This window comes from Bubalus bubalis, chromosome 15, assembly GCF_019923935.1.
Source record: "Bubalus bubalis isolate 160015118507 breed Murrah chromosome 15, NDDB_SH_1, whole genome shotgun sequence".
Classification (NCBI taxonomy): Eukaryota; Metazoa; Chordata; class Mammalia; order Artiodactyla; family Bovidae; genus Bubalus; species Bubalus bubalis.
In genome coordinates, this window is record NC_059171.1 from 12,402,614 (window position 1) to 12,422,702 (window position 20,089).

At 36.2% G+C, this 20,089-nt stretch overlaps 1 protein-coding gene across 3 annotated transcripts in view; it reads right to left on the bottom strand.

Annotated features, from left to right (window-relative positions):
• RAD54B (RAD54 homolog B) overlaps nucleotides 1-20,089 on the bottom strand; it is a 113,579-nt gene that overhangs the window by 78,427 nt on the left and 15,063 nt on the right. For 2 of the 3 annotated variants that reach the window (XM_006076275.4, XM_025265040.3), the window contains 2 exons: nucleotides 18,198-18,348; nucleotides 11,134-11,302 (listed from right to left, as the gene is read on the bottom strand). In XM_006076275.4, coding sequence (XP_006076337.2) covers nucleotides 11,134-11,302; nucleotides 18,198-18,348 — 320 coding nt within the window. The remainder of the gene's footprint in view (nucleotides 1-11,133; nucleotides 11,303-18,197; nucleotides 18,349-20,089) is intronic. The other variant, XM_006076278.4, reaches the window with a different exon arrangement.

Below are 20,089 nucleotides of genomic sequence, written 5' to 3' on the forward strand. Positions count from 1 at the left end.
GGGGCTCAGTCCCACAAGACTGCTCCCACCCCACTTCAGATGCCCATCACAGGCCAGGTTTTCAGCCGTGCTTCTGACCAACCGGCTATAAACCAGGGGTTCCCACGACCCCTCCTCAGGTTCGATTAGTTTGCTAGAGCAGCTCACAGAACTCAGGAAAACAGCTTGCTTACTTTTATGAATTTATTATAAAAGCATATGATAAAAGATGAACATTCAGAGGGAAGAGATGTGTAGGCAAGGCATAGGGGAAAAGCTTAGAGTATCCATGCCCTCTCTGGGCGCTGCCACTCTCTCAGCACCTCCATATGTTCACCAACCCCAAAGCCCTCCATACCCCATGCGTGCCTGCTAAGTCGCTTCAGTCATGTCTGACTCTCTGCAACCCTATGGACTGTAGCCTGCCAGGCTCCTCTGTTCATGGGATTATCCAGGCAAGAATACTGGAGTGGGTTGCCATGCCCTCCTTCAGGGGATCTTCCAGACCCAGGGATTGAATCCACCTCTTTAATGTCCCCTGCATTGGAAGGTGGGTTCTTAACCACTAACGCCACCTGGGAAGTCCCTGTACCCCATACTTTTGGGATTTTTATAGTGGTTTTATCATATTGCCATGATCAACCATCAGCTCCACTTCCAGTCCATCTCCCCTCTCTAGGCAATAGGAACAGGCTGAAAATTCCAAGCTTCTAATCACAGCTTAGTCTTTCTGGTGACCAGCCCTCAACCAGGAGCCCACCCAGAATCACCACAAAAGTGATAAAAACAAAAGACATTTCTATCTATCACCAGGAAATTCCAAAGGATTTAGGAACTCTGTGTCAAGAACTGAGGTCAAAGGCCAAACATTAGGAAAAAAAAGATGCTCCTACTGCTCTTATCACTGAGGAAATTACAAGGGTTTTAGGAACTCTGTGCCAGGAACTGGGGGGTAGGGACCAGTACAGATATTTTCTATTATCTCACAGAGTCAAATTACAAAACATTACTCCAGCCATACTGTGTGAATCTCTATACAATCTAAATTTACACACATTTTCTTTAAAAAGCTCTCAGCCATCTATTAAGGAAGATTGGCCAAGTCTTATCTTTGGGGTAAGAAACTGTGAGCTAAAGGAGACTGCTCCAGAAGCTGGTTGGGAGGAGTCTAGCCTTAGTTAAATTTTGTATACTAAAAATGTTGCTAAAGCTACTCGTCTTTAGACATTTTTTCACTTAATCATTTTTCAGTATAGCTAATATGGATGTTCCCCCAGCATGTAGCTGCCAGGAAATGTGGATGAGATACCTCCCACATCCTGGAAGGAGACAGAGAGTGGGAATCTGATAATTTTCAGAAGCTACTAAGGCTTCTTCTTCAGTGTGGTACCCTAGATCGAAGATGAGGAAACCCAATGCACACAAGGAAGTAACTCAATATCAGCACAAAGTTAAGACACATTATTTAATGAGTATGAGTACGGGCAATACATATGTCATCAGATTGATGAGAAAAACGAAGTGCGTGGTGCCAAGAGGTGCCAATATCTATCATTTAACATGAAGGGAACCAGTCTAAGAATGAAGTCAATCTTGTGGAGGACAGAAAAAATAGAAAGAAACTGGGCTCATAATGACATCTTTTAAACTGCTACACCAGTCATTCCTGAAGCCTGTATTTTCCAGTTACACATGCTAATATTAATAAAATTCAAATTCACAGTCCAATATTTTTACCAATACTTGAACAAAGGGAGAGGATACATGTATACTTATGTCTGATTCATGCTAAGGTTTGACAGAAAACAACAAAATTCTATAAAGCAATTATCCTTCAATTAAAAAAAATAAATTTTTTGAAAAGCATATTAACTGATATAAAAAGTTTTTAATCTTTCTTTCCATTGTGTTTATCCTGTTTGCCTATTTTACATTGCTTAAATCACCACTTGTCCACACTTTATTTTTAAATGAGGATTCAAGTAAGAGGCAAGATGTAAACACAGTTCATTCTCTAAAAAGTAGAGGCTGAACACCATTATGATTTCAATTATTCCATACTAACTTTCCCAAAGCATAAAGCATACTGCCAGATTAATCTGTTGTTGTTTTGTTGTTATTCAGTCATGTCCGACTCTTTGCAACCCCATGGACTGCAGCACACCAGGCTCCTCTATCCTCCACTATATCCCAGAGTTTGCTCAAATTCATCTCCATTGAGTCAGTGATGCTAAATAACCATCTCATCCTCCGCACCCCCTCCTTTTGCCTTCAGTCTTTCCCAGCATCAGGGTCTTTTCCAATGAGTCTGCTCTTCACATCAGGGGGCCAGAGTATTGCAGTTTCAGTTTAGCAACAGTCCTTTCAATGAATATTCAAGATTGATTTCCTTTAAGATTGACTGGTTTGATCTCCTTGCAGTCCAAAGGACTCTCAAGAGTTGTCTGCAGCACCACAATTTGAAAGCATCAATTCTTCAGTGCTCAGCCTTATTTATGGCCCTTTCCCATGAGTGCCCATCTCTGGAAAAAAAGCAAGCAATTCTCTATATTCAGGAGAGAATTTGGTAATTCAATCTCCTAGAGTCCTGGATAATAAGTAATTTCAAACAAGGCTCAAGATATTTGGAGGGATGCGTATAGGAGAGTCAGTATTCAAATAACTAGGATTGTTTTTTACTGGTCTGATTTCAGGTTAAAGTTGAACATACTTACTCACTTCCGAGTCAGGAATTCAAAAGAATAGTCCCAGTATATATGCTTCCTCAAAAGCCATTCTTTATCCTGAGAACTACAGGCAAATATTTTGGGGAGAATTATTTTCACTAGTATTTTTAAAAGATGTAGGGATACACCTGTCGTCTTTTCCCTGTTTAGCAGATTGGGCTCCTGACATTGGTGAATAATCTGGACTGGGAAATAACTTAGAGACCTAGTTATTCCGTGACCCAAATCTTCATAAAAGAGCCTGAAAGGACAAGTGATAGCCTCCTAAATTCTTAATATACTTTTCTTTGGTGAAAAAAAGAACATGATGTCTCTGATTCCTTACAATTATATTAAAAAGAGTCACTAAAGAGAAAAAAAAAATTCACCACTTAATTGCTCACAAATTAAAAAAAAAAATCATAGTTCCCATTCAAATATCTTTTAAGGCTTAACTATAATATCAAAGTCTATTTGAAGACCACATAACAATACAATGAAAATGAACCCATAAAAAGCTGACATGATAGGTACTTAGAGATTGATTTGAATATCAAAGGATGTCAGGCCTTTGGGAAGAGTTAAGAAACCCACAAATATTTTGCAAAAATGATCCTTTTTATGATGGTGCTGTCAATAAAAGCATATATAAAGAAGCCTTAACATGCCATAATTTTCATTTGATTTTGCTCAAACAACCATTTTTTCATATCCCTCTCTTTTTCTATAACATTTACTACTAATTATGGTCCCTTTTTAGTAGACTGCCTCCATACAAGTGAAATGAATTAATAAATAAATATATTTAGGTTAATGATGACCAGTTATCTCACTATCAAAGAAGGTGCTGCAGCTATGGAAGAGTAAGGACTAGACTGAATCGTGTGGTGCTGAATTGGAGTTGGAGTATTGGTATGAAACCACGGTTTTTAATGGAGATTAAAAAATACAAATATATTAATAAATACATATCCTAACCCTGATCACGGAAGGGTTAAAAGGAGTAACACTGCAGTAATAATGAGCTTACCTAGTGCCCAGATCTTGGTTTTTAAATAGTATTTTCCATTAAAAAGGAATCAGGACCCTTGGCTAATTTCAATAACTGGAGCAAAGAAGACCTTACTGTGTCAGACAGTGCTCAAAAATTCATGGGGATTGTCAAAAAGACACAGAAGCCCTAGTAAAGAGGTTACCATTGGTCAAATCTAAGGCAATCTGAGCATCACAATAAATAATAACAGATCACAACCCATTAAATAAAAATTTAAGAATCTGTAAAAATTAACAAGTAAATGAGAGGAGGAAAAGTTCTAGCTTAACCTCAAAATGCTAACTAATAAATACAGACGCAATAAGAAAATCACCATTTGGCAACAATCAAAGCTAAAACTACTGGGTGAAAGTTTGATTAAATACAAGTTGCTGCTGCTGCTGCTAAGTCACTTCAGTCATGTCCAACTCTGTGCGACCCCATAGACGGCAGCCCACCAGGCTCCCCCATCCCTGGGATTCTCCAGGCAAGAACACTGGAGTGGGTTGCCATTTCCTTCTCCAATGTGTGAAAGGGAAACGTGAAAGTGAAGTCACTGAGTCATGTCTGACTCTTAGCAACCCCATGGACTGCAGCCCACCAGGCTCCTCCCTCCGTGGGATTTTCCAGGCAAGAGTACTGGAGTGGGGTACCATTGCTTCGGGTTACATGTGCTTTAATTTGCTTCCTGGGGGTCCTGGAGGCTGCTCTCCAGGCGGAGGCGCTAGGCTGGGCTCTCCTGCAGCGGGCCCCCCATGCCAGCCCTGCAGACCCTCAGGAAGAGCCGTGTCCTCCTCCAGGATGTCCGTGCCTCCACGAGCTCCTCATAGGTGATCTTCTCTGCGAACGGCCGTGGCCTGAGCAGCTCCACCATGTCGGCCCGCTCCAGCACCCCCTTCTCCAACAGCCGCCTAGATATCTACATAGTCTCAAAATATCTCCACATAGATACTTTTTAAGTACAAAGGCAAAATTAATAATTTTACTGTGAAGAAACCCAGTAGACTTCAATCTATTCAAATAAACTTACTGTCACTAATAATTGGATAAATTGATACCATATCCCTCCTAATGATACAGTGTAAGAATTATTTCTGTGGTAGTTCTGCCAAAAATGTATAGCCTAAATCTACTCATGAGAAAACACCAAACAAATGCAAATTGAAGAACACTACATAAATGACTGGCCTATAATTTTAAGAATATTAAAATACTGCACAGAAAACAAGCAAAGACTAAGAAATTGTTCAAGATGAAAGGAAACTAAAGAGACATGACAACTATATACAACATTTTTGGACTAGCAGAAAAAATGTTCTCATATTCGTTTTTTTAAAGTTCCTACAGATTATCATGCTAAGTGAAGTAAGCCAGACAAACAAAATACTATATGGTATCACTTACACGTGGAATCAAAAAAAAAAAAAAAAAAAAAAAAAAAGACACAAATGAACTTATATACAAAATAGAAACAAATTCACAGATGTAAAAAAGAAACTATGGTTACTGAAGAGGAAGGAAGGGGATAAATTACAAGGTTGGGATTAATATATACTCTAATACTATATATAAAATAGATAACCAATAAGGACCTACTGTCTAGCACAAGGTATATTCTATATAATAACCTATAATGGAAAAGAATCTGAAAAAGAATGTGTGTGTATACACACACACACACACACATATAAAACCAAATCACCCTGCTATACAGCAGAAATTAACACAACACTGTAATCAACTGTACTTCAATTTTTTTTTATTTTAATTTATTTTTGCCATAAAGGGTATCATTGGGACAACTCACTCTCTCAAGTTGAGTGAGATCTGTGGATCAGATGATAATATTATATCAAAGTTAATTTCCTAATTATGATGGTTGTACTTTTGTACTTTATAGAAACTTATCCTTATATTCAGGAAATATTACATAATGCAGACTTTAGAGTAATGAAGCACCATGTCAGCAGCTTATTCTCATCTGGTTCAGAAAAATTACATACACGCACACACAAATGTCGTAAAGCGTGTGGAAATTCTTTGTACTATTCTTTGAATTTTTCTGTAAATTTGAAATAATCTCAAAATATAACATTAATAAGTTTAACTTTAAAAGCTCAAGAAAATATTTTAATGATTGTCAAGTATCAAAAATTGCAAGTATATACTTACATATAGATTTAGCATCACAGTAAATGACATACATTGTTTATACATTGATGGTGAGAATACAAACTTGTATTAGCCTCTGCAGAGGGCAATTCCTCAACATTATTCATCAAAATGATAAATGCACATACCTTGAGACCCTACTCCAAGATATCCTAAGAATATATCATCACATATGATTATAATATGTGGATATTCATTGTAGCTTTGTTTGTAATAAGATACCAAACAATTTAAATATCCATTAATACAGAACTGGTTAAGTACAACTGGCAAGTTCACACAATGGAATATTATGTTTTAAAAAGAATGAGGTAGCGGAGTTCCCTGGTGGCCCAGTGGTTAAGATTCTGGTCCCTCACTGCTCTGGCTAAGGTTCAACCCTTGGTCACAGGACGATGAGATCCCACAAGACAAACAGAGCAGCCGAAAAAAAAAAAAAAAAAAGATGAGGTAGTTCTAAATGTACTTAAAAAATATTTCAAAAATAAGCATTTATAAATTAATTAAAACCAATAAAATTCGAAAATCACATTAACATGATAGTGATATTTTACTGAAATTAAAGCCAATGGCATCCCACTCCAGTACTCTTGCCTGGAGAGTCCCATGGTTGGAGGGGCCTGGTGGGCTGCAGTCCATGGGGTCGCTAAGAGACACGACTGAGCGACTTCACTTTCACTTTTCACTTTCATGCATTGGAGAAGGAAATAGCAACCCACTCCAGTGTTCTTGCCTGGAGAATCCCAGGGGCAGGGGAGCCTGGTGGGCTGACGTCTATGGGGTCACACAAAGTCGGACACGACTGAAATGACTTAGCAGCAGCAAACTGCTAATCACAATATAAACATTGTACCAAAAGATACGGCACGAGTTCTTTCATGTCCAACAATCTTCTTCTCCAATACAGCATGTGCATGTGTGTGTGTGTGCACACTCAGTCGTGTCAGACTCTTTGCAAACCCAAGACTCAATTCTTTGACTATCCTTAATGTGAACAGACAAAACCTTCATTTGGTAGAACACCCCATTTTGTCTACCTTTGTTCTCATTTGCAGACATGAAATCCTGTATTAGTACTCAATTTTATGGTGGCCATCCAAAAGATCCAACATATGCATACATACTTTTACTCATATCATTTAAAAAAAAAAACACAAAATTCTAAGTTTCTCTGAGAATTAATAAACCCCTGAAAACATGTCCAAACATCTCTAAGGACCTAAAACTTATCTGGAAAACACTTATCCCGCCAACAGAGAGAGATTTTTATCATTTCCTTTTTATATCCTTTATCTTCCCCTCTTCAATACCGCTTTCCTTTCAACCTACGACACACTACCTTTTAAAAAAAAACAACCAAAAAGTCTCTCTGGTGCCCTGCTATCCCTCAAGATACCACTCCTTCCCTTCAAAACCACATTTCTGTATTGATTTACATACATTATTTATTTCATACACTGCCTCCATTTGCCTGTTTCCACTCATCACATATCCATTACAATACGGCTTTTGTTCCAAACACTTTCTGAAACTATACTCTCAAGTATTACCAAAACCTGCAAACTGTAATGTTCCAGCAGCTACTTCTTGACTTCTCTAAAGCACTTGAGAGCCAAAGGGCTTATCTAAGACTCAACTACAAGTTTTTCAAAATCCCTTCATTTAGTCATAAAATGTTTTTTATTTTATCCTGTTTGACTTACAACTCAAAAAGGACAAAGTTACTGCCCTTTTATGCCACAGTTTAGTGAAGGAAAATCAGGTAAATATTAATAGATAAAATATAGTTGAACAACCTGAAGGAGAATTAATGGTCTCATCTTATACTTCATCACAATGAAAAGGAATCAGAAAGAATCAAAGATTTCTTTGTTTTTCTAAAGACTGTAAGTATAGCCATGAGAATCAGGAGGTCTAGGGCTCTCTTTATTAATTTCCAAGGACTGCTGCCACAAAGTATTAATACCACAAACGCTTAAAACAACAGAGTTTATTGTCTCACTGTTTGGAGACCAGAAGTTCAAAATCAAGGTGTCAGTAGGGCCTGATGTAAGAGATAGATGGGCCCCAGGTTAGATATTTACAACTAGCCTCCTGTTTGCATTTCCTGGGACAGGAGATGGTGGGCTCCAGCTGAGGCATTTACAATCAGCTTCCTGTTTGCCCTCCAAATTGGAAGTAACAACAGAAACAGGATAAAGACAGTGTTTGTCTCTTGGAAACACCTTAAGGTAACAGTCATGGCAAGGACAAAGAGGTGCAAAATTCTGTTTGAATAAAGGATTAAGATCTCTGCTCCCCCTCTTTTGGAACAAGGGATAGACGATGCATGCACAGAAAGGCTCCCTGTGGGTCTAAAGTCAGGGGATGACGCCAGGCTCTATCGAGTCTTGTTCCTCGAGAAGCCTTCACTTCGAGATCCATGTGGGCTGAGAGGTACAAGCCACCCCAGGGGAAGGTCCCAGGGTGGAAAGGTCCCAGGGTAGGTCAGTGTGGAAAAAGAAGCCAGATAATTGGCCTGAAGGAAGACAAAGACCCAGAAGAACTGACAGACATAAATGACTAAACCGCTTCTCTATTGTGCTCCTCACAAGGGGGAACACCCATCCCCTCTCTCCAGGGGTCCATCTCGGCCTTGCTTGTCTTAACTAAACAGTTTCTCTATGTGCTCTCCCACTTGCTGTTGTGCTATGTCTCTAATAACAAACTCTGTACCTGCATTTACACTTTTTTGCCTCCATGATAAATGCATTTCTCATTAGGGGCAAAGATCCAGGGAAAAACAGCTTCTAGCCCCTAGCCCTTGCTGTTTTGGTGGGTAGGATTCCTGGTTTTCATCCAGGCTATCCAGGTTCAATTCCCGGGCAGGTAATTAAGATCTTGCTTCACACCACCACTCACTGCTATCTCGCTGAGATCAGGCCATGTTTTCTCAGAAGATCTAGGAGAGAATCATTCTGTGTCTCTTTCTGGCATCTAGTGATTGCCACCAATCCTTGGTGCTCCTAGGCTTGCAGCTTACTCTGATCTCTGCCTCCACTGTCAGAAAGTCTTTTCCTCTCTGTATCTCTCTGTCTCTCTTCATAACCCGAATCCAGTATGACCTCAACAGACTTGAAGAGACTTGAAGTGTCCAGTAAAGTTCAACAGAATAAAAATATACTTATTAGGGCTCTTTCAGTTAGTAAAGAAACCAAATATAAACTAGCTTAAGTAAAAATGGTTTTCCTGGTGAACTAGATATTAAATACTATGAATTATTGTTAACTCTGTTTGGTGTAATAATGTGGTTATATAGGAGAGAACATTTATTTTAAGACATACATGCTGAAGTATTCAGAGGTAAAATGGCATGAAAGCTGCAACATATTTTCAAAGAGTCCAAAAAAAAAAATTGCATACACAGCGGGGTGGGGAATACAGACAAATGAGGCAAAATATTAGAAACTATTGAATTTTTGATGATATTTGGATTATTCTTTCAACTTCTCTGTATGTAGGAAACTTTTCAAAATAAAAATCTAGTAGGAAATGAGGGTCTATTTTCACTAGGACATGCAGGCTTGGAACTGACTCCAAGGTGAATTAGACCTAGAATTAAAAGAATGTCAAAAGATGAATATATAGGTCTTTCACCTCCATACTTTTCTATATACAACATTTCTCTCCAGCAATCACCAAAGGAAGCATGATGTTTCTCACAATATTTTTTTCCCCAGTTAACTTCTCTCTCTAAATGAGAGGCAGGAGAGTATCAGGAGATTGGCACAGGTTCCCCAGTCCAGTCAATGTACTAAATCAGAGAAAGGATTAAGGGATTAAGGGCTGAGTAAATTAACTCCCGCTTCAATTTATCTTAACTCTTAATTCCCTTCTCATATTTAGTAATAAGGAAGAGAATGAGAAACTACAATAGAACACAAAAACAGCCCCAAATCAGTAACATTAAATGTATTATATTCTACAGTCTAATATCATTCTCTGGAGAAGAGATTAGCTACCATGATAGCAAAGAAACAGGTATAGATGGATCATTACCTGCCACAGGCTGACAGCAGAGGAAAAAAAATCTGGGAAAACAGGATATTCACCTAACAAAGATGGAAGGAAGAAAAGAGAAAAGGAAGGAGGTAAGGGCACGACTGAGTGACTGAACTGAACTGAACTGAAGGAAAGCAATAAAAAAAGAGAGTAAATGAGTCAAACAGGGCAGAGGCTAAACTGCTATGCCCATGCCCGTGCCCAGAGTTGTCTCTAGGGATCTCACTAAATTGATACCAGCTCCAAAAGTCCTTCTCAACTTCATTCTAATACTTGTTACAAATCTGAAGTTATAAGGAGCACATAAATGGTACTAAGGATCCTGGCCAGTTGGGAAAACACAGAAGACCCTCTGCGCCAACAAGAAATGAACCCATTCACGTGTAAAATTTATTAAATATCACAATTCTCAAAAAGTTCCTTCAAAAGGGTTTAGTTTAAGACACAGTGTTGATTTGCATTGGTATCTTAGGGAGAGAAGCTGCATTCTGTATATGACTAGTATATGTATATGACTAGTATATGAGGCTCTCTCCCTGAAACTCTTTTCAACCAAAAAATGAATAAAATGTAATTTAGAAAAATGTAATCTTAATGGTGTGCCTTTCAAAAGGCCAAATAAACACCCATGAACACTCCAGATAATTTTTTCAACTACCTGGAAAATATTAATCTCTTACAATGCAACAAGAACCATAATCATTATTTTAGTTCAATTCAGCAGCAGGGGAATTTGTTAAATGTTTGGTTGTCCTGCAATTATATACTTTCAAATCTAATTGATTTGAAGTTACTCCAATGTACTATAATGAATTAACAATTTTACTCATTTAAAGTTCACCTCTCCGATTTTAATGCTGATAAGCATTTTAAGACTTTTTTTTAAATTAAATCTTTAAAAAAAAAATCAAACCTTTAAACACAATACATTTTGGTACTAGAAGTAAAGACCATTATTTGACCAATAAGTTTACAATGAATAACCTTAGACATATGCCTATTACAAAATATAAGATTTAGATGACATGGTTACAAATTCAATCATTAAAGATAAATTATGACCACAAAAAAATCTGAATTGCCAATGATCTAGCGGTGCTATTAATGTTTCAACTATTTTCAAATATAACATTCATTATTGAATATAATCAATTTAAATAATATTGTAATAAGACTCATCAAGTATAACCTGTACAGTCTTACCTGTATGATGGAGGTCTAATGTTGTCTTTGTAGATGCTTCCAAACAATATTTTTCCCTGTAATTATCCCCATGATTAATTCCTTTAGCACATTCTTTAGTAGGCAAATTAAAATTGCACGTTCTGGGATCATTTTGTGGCTGGAGAAAATTATTCTTATTTGCAGCAACCTAAAAAAAAAAGCATGTATTTTATGCTGATATTAAACCTAATTTCCCATGTTTTTACATAATAGATTTCCAATTTAAAACACTGAATATGAGGTACTAGTTTCTCATATCTAAATAGGGAATAGATATTTTAAAATAAACTAAAATTATAATTTTATTTCTTTAAAACTAGTTTTATTATGCTATAAAAGCTGCAAGCTGGTTAAGAATCCGCCTGCAATGCAGGAGACCTGGGTTCAACCCCTGGGTTGGGAAGATCCCCTGGAGAAGGGAAAGGCTACCCACTCCAGTATTCTGGCCTGGAGAATTCCATGGACTATATAGTCCATGGGGTTGCAAAGAGTTGGAGGGGACTGAGTGACTTTCACTTTCACTTTCAAAAGCTGAACGATACACACAGAATGAAAATTATGCTTACAATTATAGTGTATTTTAAGCAACAGATCAAATGAGGTTTTAAACAAGTCACAATGTGCCATTCTCAGTCAACTGCTTATTTTTCTTGCTAAATTTCTCAATATTAAAAGCAACACTTAAATATTGTTAATTTTTTACATGGCTAATGATATACTGCCAAAGTATTGTTTTAACAGTACCTTATATTTTAGAGTCAAATACTAAAATATTTACAAATGAGAAGAGATTCCTGGAAGCTGTGTCAAAATAATGAGTTGGGAAAAAAGGGGGAGGGAGCTGGAAGGTAAAAATGAAGCAAGAGGGGTCACAAACTGACAACTGCCAAGGCTGGGTGATGTGTACATGGGGGTTCTTTATATACTCTTTTCTCTATTTTTATTATGCATCAATTTTCTGTTGCTGCTGTAACAAATTACAACAAACTCAGTGGCTTAAAACAACACAAATGTATTGTCTTATAATTCTCTTAAGTCTGAACTCTGACTTGGCTCTTACCAGGCTGAAATCAAGGTTATCTGCATTTCTTTCAAGAGGGTCTAAGACAGAACACATTTCCTTGGCTTTCCAAACTTCTAAAAGCTACCAACATTGCTCCACTTCACAGTCAGTGCCTCTGCATCTCTCTGCCCCTGCTTCCTTAATCACATCTCTTTCTCTAACTCTCATCTGTCTCCCTCTTCTACTTTTAAGGACCTTTGTGATTATACTAGGCCCATCTTGATAAGCCAGAATGACCACCCTCCCTCCCATCTCAAGGTCCTCAAACATTAATCACTTAGTCAAGAGTCCCTTTTGCCGTGTGAGGTTAATATATTCACAGGTTTCCACAGATTAGGATATGAATGTTTTTAGAAGATCATTTTTCTGTCTACAATAGTATGTTTAAAGTCTTTTTTAAATAACAGCTCACAATAACAGACACAGCTGTCATAGCTCTATGAATATTCATTTTAACATATTTCAGAGACATTCAAAAACCTATCTGATAAGATTTTAAAGTAAGCCATGGAAATAAATTAATGAGAGTCACAAGTTTTATTTTTTGCAACATTTTATTTTGATATAATTTTAAGCTTATAGAAACATTCCAGAAATAATATAAGGAAGTCCCATGTACTCTTTACCCAAATTCACCATTTGTTTATAATCTGCTCCATTTACTTTCCCTCTATCTCTCCTGTGCATGTATGTGTATCACATGTGTGTGTGTGTGTGTGTGTGTGTGTGTGTGTACATTTGAAAGTAAACTGGAGACACTGTGTTCCTTTACCTCTAAAAATGACAAAGTGTGTTTGCAAAGAGCAAAGACACTCTCTTACATAATCACAGTAACTATCAAAATCAAAAATTTAACAATGGTAGTAAAATATTATTATCTAATCCACAGCCCACATTCAAATGGGGTCACTTACCCCAACAATGTCTTTTGACAGTTTTTTTCCCTGAGCAAGGATCCAATCCCAGATCACACAATACATTCAGTCAACAAGTTTCTTTAGTTTCATCTAGAACAGTTCCTCACCTTTATTCATCTTTTGTGATTTCTGACACTTTCAAAGAATACAGGCCAACTATTTTATAGAATGTTCCCCTATTTGGATTGTGTGATGTTTCCTAATGATGAGCTTCAGATTACGTATTTTGGAAGGACTATCATAGTTCACCATATTAAGGGCACAAAATATCAATCTGTCCATTACTGGAGGCAGCCATTTGATTAAAGTGGTGTCTACCAGGTATTCTCACCAAGTTAGTATTTTTCTACTTGTCTTTACAGTATGTTGTAAGGAGATGCTTAAGTCTACTCAAGTATCCTATTTCCTGATGAAACATTCACCCATTAATCCGATGGGTTTTGGAACCCATTAATATTTTCCGACACCACCATTACCTTTACTTTTGTGATTTAGCATTTCACTCTGAGAGTTTACTACTTATTTAGTTATATTACTATGGATTCAGACTCCTATATTATTCAGTGGGTTATTATCCATTAGTACATTTATTTTGATGCTTGATTTGTTCCAGATTTTTATCAGACCACTCAAATAAAAGACCCCTGAAGTCACCAAACCAATACATTCTTGGTATGGATTAATTCAATCTAAGAAAAAATTTAAGGATGGAATAGACAAAGGGAACAGTAAAGTTGACTGCTAAGCCTAATATTTTTAGGTTTTACATGTTGCCTTACTTAAAGTAGCTGTAAGGTTTCAAAAATGCCTACTTCATTAGTATTTAAAGAAAACTATTTAGTTTCTTGATAATAATTATAAGAGGAAAAGAATAAATCAGTGGTTTTGGTTTCAAATTAGTCCTTAGAACCTCCATCAGAAAATAAACCTAAAGACAAGGGTGTCAAAATGATTCAATGGAGGAAAAAACAGTCTTTTCGAAAAATGGTCCTGGAACCCAATTAGATATCCACATGTAAAATGATACAATTGGATTCCTACCTCACACCATACATAAAAACCATTTCAAAATGGGTCATAGACTAAAATGGAAGAATTAAAACTATAAAACTCTTAGAAGAAAACACAGTAAATCTTCATGACCTTCTCAGATACAACACTAAAATCACAAGTACTACCAACACCAAAAAAGAAAAACCCAGATAAACTGGACTTCATCAAAATTTAAAATGTTCGTGCTACAGACGAAACCATCAAGAAAGTGAAAGGTAATCAACAACAAGGTGAAAATATCTGCAAATCATATATCTGATAAGGCACCTATGTTTAGAACCTATACAGACTCTTACAACTCTGTAATAAAAAGCAAATAATCCAACTTAAAAAAACAGGATCTGAATAAACAATTCTCCAAAAAAGATACACAAATGGCCAATAAGCACATACGAAAACACTCAAAATTAGCCACCAAGGAAAAGTAAATCAAAACCCCTAGTCAGATACTACTTCATCCATAGTATGGTTATAATCAAATAGATAATAAGTGTCAATAAACATGTGGAGGACTGAAATCTCATACATTAATAACGGGAATGAAACAGTACAGCCACCATGGCATTAAAAGGTTAACCACAGAATTATTTTATGACCCAGCAATTCCATCCTAAGAATGCACCCAAGAGAAATGAAAACATATGTCTATATAACAATTTACACATGAATATTCATCAGCATTATTCATAATACCTAATAAATTTTAAAAATAGAAACAACTCAAACATCCATCAACTGACAGATGGAATAATAAAATATGGTATATTAATGCAATGAAATATTACTCAGTGTGGTAAGCAGAATAATGCCTCCCAAAGATGTCCATACCCTCATTCCCAGAACCTGCGGAAATGTTACCTTATGTGGCAAAAGAGATTTTAAAGATGCAATTAAGGTTAAGGACCTTGAAATAGAGAGACTGTCCTGAGATATCCAGGACGGCCCAATCTAACCAAATGAGTTCCAGTTTCAGAGAACCAAAAAGATGTCAATAAAAGGAGTCAAACTGCCACTATCAATTTTCAAAGAATTAAGAAGGGGGCCACCAGGATTGCAGCTGGCCTGTAGAAACTAAAAAGGCAAAGGAAACACTCTTAAAACCTCCAGAAATAAATGCGACCCTGCCAACACCTTGATCTTAGCTCTATGTGACCCAAGTTGAGCTTCTGACTTACAGAACTTATAAGATAATACATTTGCATTGTTTTAAGTCACTAAATTTCTGGTAATCTGTTACAGCAGCAATAGGAAACTAATACATTCAGCAATAAAAAGAAATAAATTACTGATACATGCCGCAATCTGGACGAGCCTTGAAAAACACTATGAAACTGAAACCAGTGAATCATAAAACGTCACATGTTGTATGACTCTATTTATATGAAATGTTCATAATATATATACATAAAACAGAAAGTATATTAGCGATTACAAAGGGCTGAGGGATTTGGATGGGTTGATGTATGTGAAGTCTCTCTCTTTCTGGAATGATTAAAACGATCTGAAATTGATTTTGGTGATCATTGCACAACTCTGACCATATGAAATACAACTGAATTGTAGTAGGTAGATTACAGGTATGTGCATTTAATTTAAATAAAGTTGCTTTTTATAAAAAGAAACAATATTTAAAATGAAAAACTATGCTTACATAGTTTTCTCTTTACATTGTGGCCAAAATTCTAAAGGAGTGTTGGATAAAACAAACAGATGCAGACCAAAAAAGAGTCAAGAATGAGTAGATATTTTCAACAACAAAAAGACAAAAAACCAGTTAAAAGCCTCAAAGGATGTGAAAAGACATTTCTCCACAGAAGATAAGTATATGGTCAATAAGCACATGAAAAAATGCTCAGAATTACTAGTCATTAGGAAAATATAAATCAAGACCACAGTGGAATACCACTTCACAACAACAAGGATGACCATAATCAAAAAAACAGCAACAAAAACAAAATAACCGTTGTTGCTAAGGATGTGGAGAAACTGGAACCCTCGCACATCACTGGTGGGAATGTAAAATGGTTCGGTACCTATGGAAAACAATTTGGTAGTACCTTAAAAACTAAACATAGAATTACTGTATCATCTAGCAACTCCACTCTTGGGTGTATATATATACTAGAGAACTAAAAACAGGTACCTAAACAGAAACATGTATGCCAATGTTCATATCAGCATTATTCACAACAGAAAAAATGTAGAAACAAACCAAGGATCTATCAATGAATGAATGAACAAAATATGGTGTATGTATATACATATATAATATATATGTGTGTATATATATATATATACACATATGTATGTATGTATATGTATATATGTGTGTATATATACATATATATGTATGTATGTACATACAATTGAATCAACATTCAGAAAACTAAGATCATGGCATCTGGTCCCATCACTTCATGGGAAATAGATGGGGAAACAGTGGAAACAGTGCCTGACTTTATTTTTGGGGGCTACAAAATCACTGCAGATGGTGACTGCAGCCATGAAATTAAAAGACGCTTGCTCCTTGGAAGAAAAGCCATGACCAACCTAGACAGCGTATTAAAAAGTAGAGACATTACTTTGCCAACAAAGGTCTGTCCAGTCAAGGTTATGGTTTTTCCAGTAGTCATGTATGGATGTGAGAGTTGGACTATAAAAGAAAGCTGAGCACCGAAGAATTGATGCTTTTCAACTGTGGTGTTGGAGAAGACTCTTGAGAGTCCCTTGGACTGCAAAGAGATCCAACCAGTCTATCCTAAAGGAGATCAGTCCTGATTATTCATTGGAAGGACTGATGTTGAAGCTGAAACTCCAATACTTTGGCAACCTGATGCGAAGAGCCAACTCATTTGAAAAGACCCTGATGCTAGGAAAGATTGAAGGTAGGAGAAGAAGGGGATGACAGAGGATGAGATGATTGGATGGATCACCGACTCAATGGACATGAGTTTGAGTAAACTCTGGGAGTTGGTGATGGACAGGGAGGCCTGGCATGCTGCAGTCCATGGGGTCACAAAGAGTCAGACAAGAATAGCGACTGAACTCAACTGAAACAACTGAATATTACTTAATCACATAAAGCACTGATGTTCACACCTGCTACAACATGGATGATCCTAGAAAACATAGGCTAAGTGAAATAAGCCAGACACAACAGGACAAATATTTATGATTACACTTAAATATGAGGTACCTAGAGTAATCAAATTCATGGAGACAGAAAGAGTAGTGATGACCAGGGAAGGGAGAATAGGGAATTACTGCTTAATGGTTATGAAGTTTCTGTGTAATGAAAAGTTTCAAACACAGAAAATGGTGATTATTGAACAATTAAGAAAATGTAATTAATGCCACTTACCTGCACACTGAAAAATGGTAAAATGGCAAATTTTATGCTATATATATTTTGCCATAATAAAAAAAAGAAAAAATATTAGTAGATTTCAATCTCCAGAACATAAATCAAAGAACTGTAGAGTAGCCAAAGTGCGGACTGTCCATTTTACGTATGCTCCATATAATCTTTATAAACCTTCTATTATACCTAAGATTTAAATAATTCTTCATCTTAGTAGCAAAGAATATATATTAAGACTGTTTTGAGCACTTACTTTTTATAAGTAAAAAGGAAAGGAAGTTTCCATAACAGTGATATAAAACATTATTTATGTATGTTTTCTCTTTAAATTACCTTATCCAAAGTTTTCATTTACTTATGTGATAACTTTAAAAAGAACACTGATCCAGAATAACTTTTTTTCTTGAACAAGAATCTCTACCCCTTCCCTTGTGGAGGTATTTTTCACTGTTACCAAAAGTTTATTTATAGACCTAACTCAAGTTTACTTTATGCCATTCCTTCAAATACATATAGTTAGCCATTACGTCTAAGGGTTTTAGAAGAATTTATCAGAGATACTGAAAACTCCTATGGGCAAAGAACATTGTTAACTGTTTAAATGGCAATTTTTTTAAATACATGCTTCTCTATATTTCTTTTTTTTTACCTCAAATAACTTTATATCTGAATTCAGTTTTGCAACCTCTTCACTAGGACTTGGATGACTTCTTGCTGGTGATATAAACTTTGGTTTTTTGAAGGGATTCCCTTGCAACTGACTTGGTGCTGCTGATCGTCTCATATCTAGCAGTATTAACCTGAAAAATACCCAAAAGTCATTTCATCAGAAGTCTGATTAGAACTACCTCCAAATATATCATCACTATAATCATGACATCTTTAAAAATATAAGGGAATAAGCCTGTAAAAAGCCTTAGAAAACAAATTCAACAGTTGGTAACATTTTATTTTCCATCACAAAAGGCTTTTGAAATGTATTAAGATTCAAAATATATGGTACAAACCTGAACATATATTGTACCAATTTTGATAAAACTATAGATTAGATAAAAACAATAAAGCCTTAAACGTAATTTAGATAGTAGTTTCAAAATCAAAGAAAACATAATTATTCACATACATATATTAAGCATGTTGCTTTTTTCCTATTCAACCAATCCATAAACTGCATGCAGGGAGCAATCATTGTTTTCTTAACCATTTTGTAAGCAGCATCAACCACAAAGCCAGATACATAACAAATACTTTTGAATGAGTGAATAAAACCCTGGCAATTCAAAGAATACATTTAGAGTTCAATTTTTACTATCCTATTTCCTTTTAGAGCAGTGAGGTATTTTAAATAAATAAATCAAGAGACAAGAACCATGTTTCCAAACTTTTGCTCAATGTTATTTCTATCAGGACAGGACAGGTGAGACAGATAAAAGACAAGAACATTACAAGCATACATCATGCTTCTGCAATGGACAGCAACAAGCACTCTAATTTAAAGCAATCTCACAAAACTGTACACAAGATAAGGTATCAATAAGGATGTACATGGCTACCAAAATAATTTGCTTAACCCAGAAATTACACTTCTGGAAATTTACCTAAGGAATTAGCAAAGATATACTCAAAGAATTATGTATAAGGTTTTCATGCCAATATTACTTATAGTAGGAGAAAAAAGGGAAATTTAAATATCTACAGCAGGGTACTGGATAAAATAGAATACACTCTCTTCCTACATCACTAAAATGTAGGGCTGCAATTTCCCAAACAAGCCATGTTCTCTTTTCCTCTAGGTCTTTGAACAAACTCCCTACACAGTGTTGGGTCTCTGATACAGCCTTTAACCATTTTTCTTTGCCTGATGAACTTCAACTTATGCTTTAGGACTCTTAACTATGAGCCGCCTTCATCTCCCCCAAAGACTGGATTAGAAGGATTAGAGATCCTTCCTATGTGTCTACTACCCAAGCACTTTTCACACTGTAATGAAGCTGCCTATTAATTCCCCCAAGTTGTAAACTCCTGGATCAGGCATGAAGTCTTACCTTCCAATCATCAGTATATTGCCAGTATCAACACAAGAAGGCATTCACTATTTGTTATATAAATAATTCTACAGCCATGAATGGGGGAGGGGGGGTGTGGGGGGTGGAGATCACATTTTAAAAGAATGTTTAATGATATGAGAAACTTTTTTATACATCAAATAAAAAATGGCTAAAAACAGCAATTTTAGCAAAGTTGCAAAAATACAAGATTAAAACTCAAAAATCAGTTATCTTCCAACATATCAGCAATAAGTGGAATTTGAATTTAAAAACACAATACCATTTACATTAGCACCCTGCAAAAATGAAATATTTAAGGGTAATCTAACAAAGCATGTACAAGATCTATAAGGGAAAACTATAAAAACTCTGCTGAGCAAAATCAAAGAACTAAATAAATAGAGAGATATCCAGTGGTTAAGAATCACATGCCAGTGCAAGGAACACGGGTTCAATCTCTGGTCTGGGAAGATTCCACATGTCACTGAAAGCA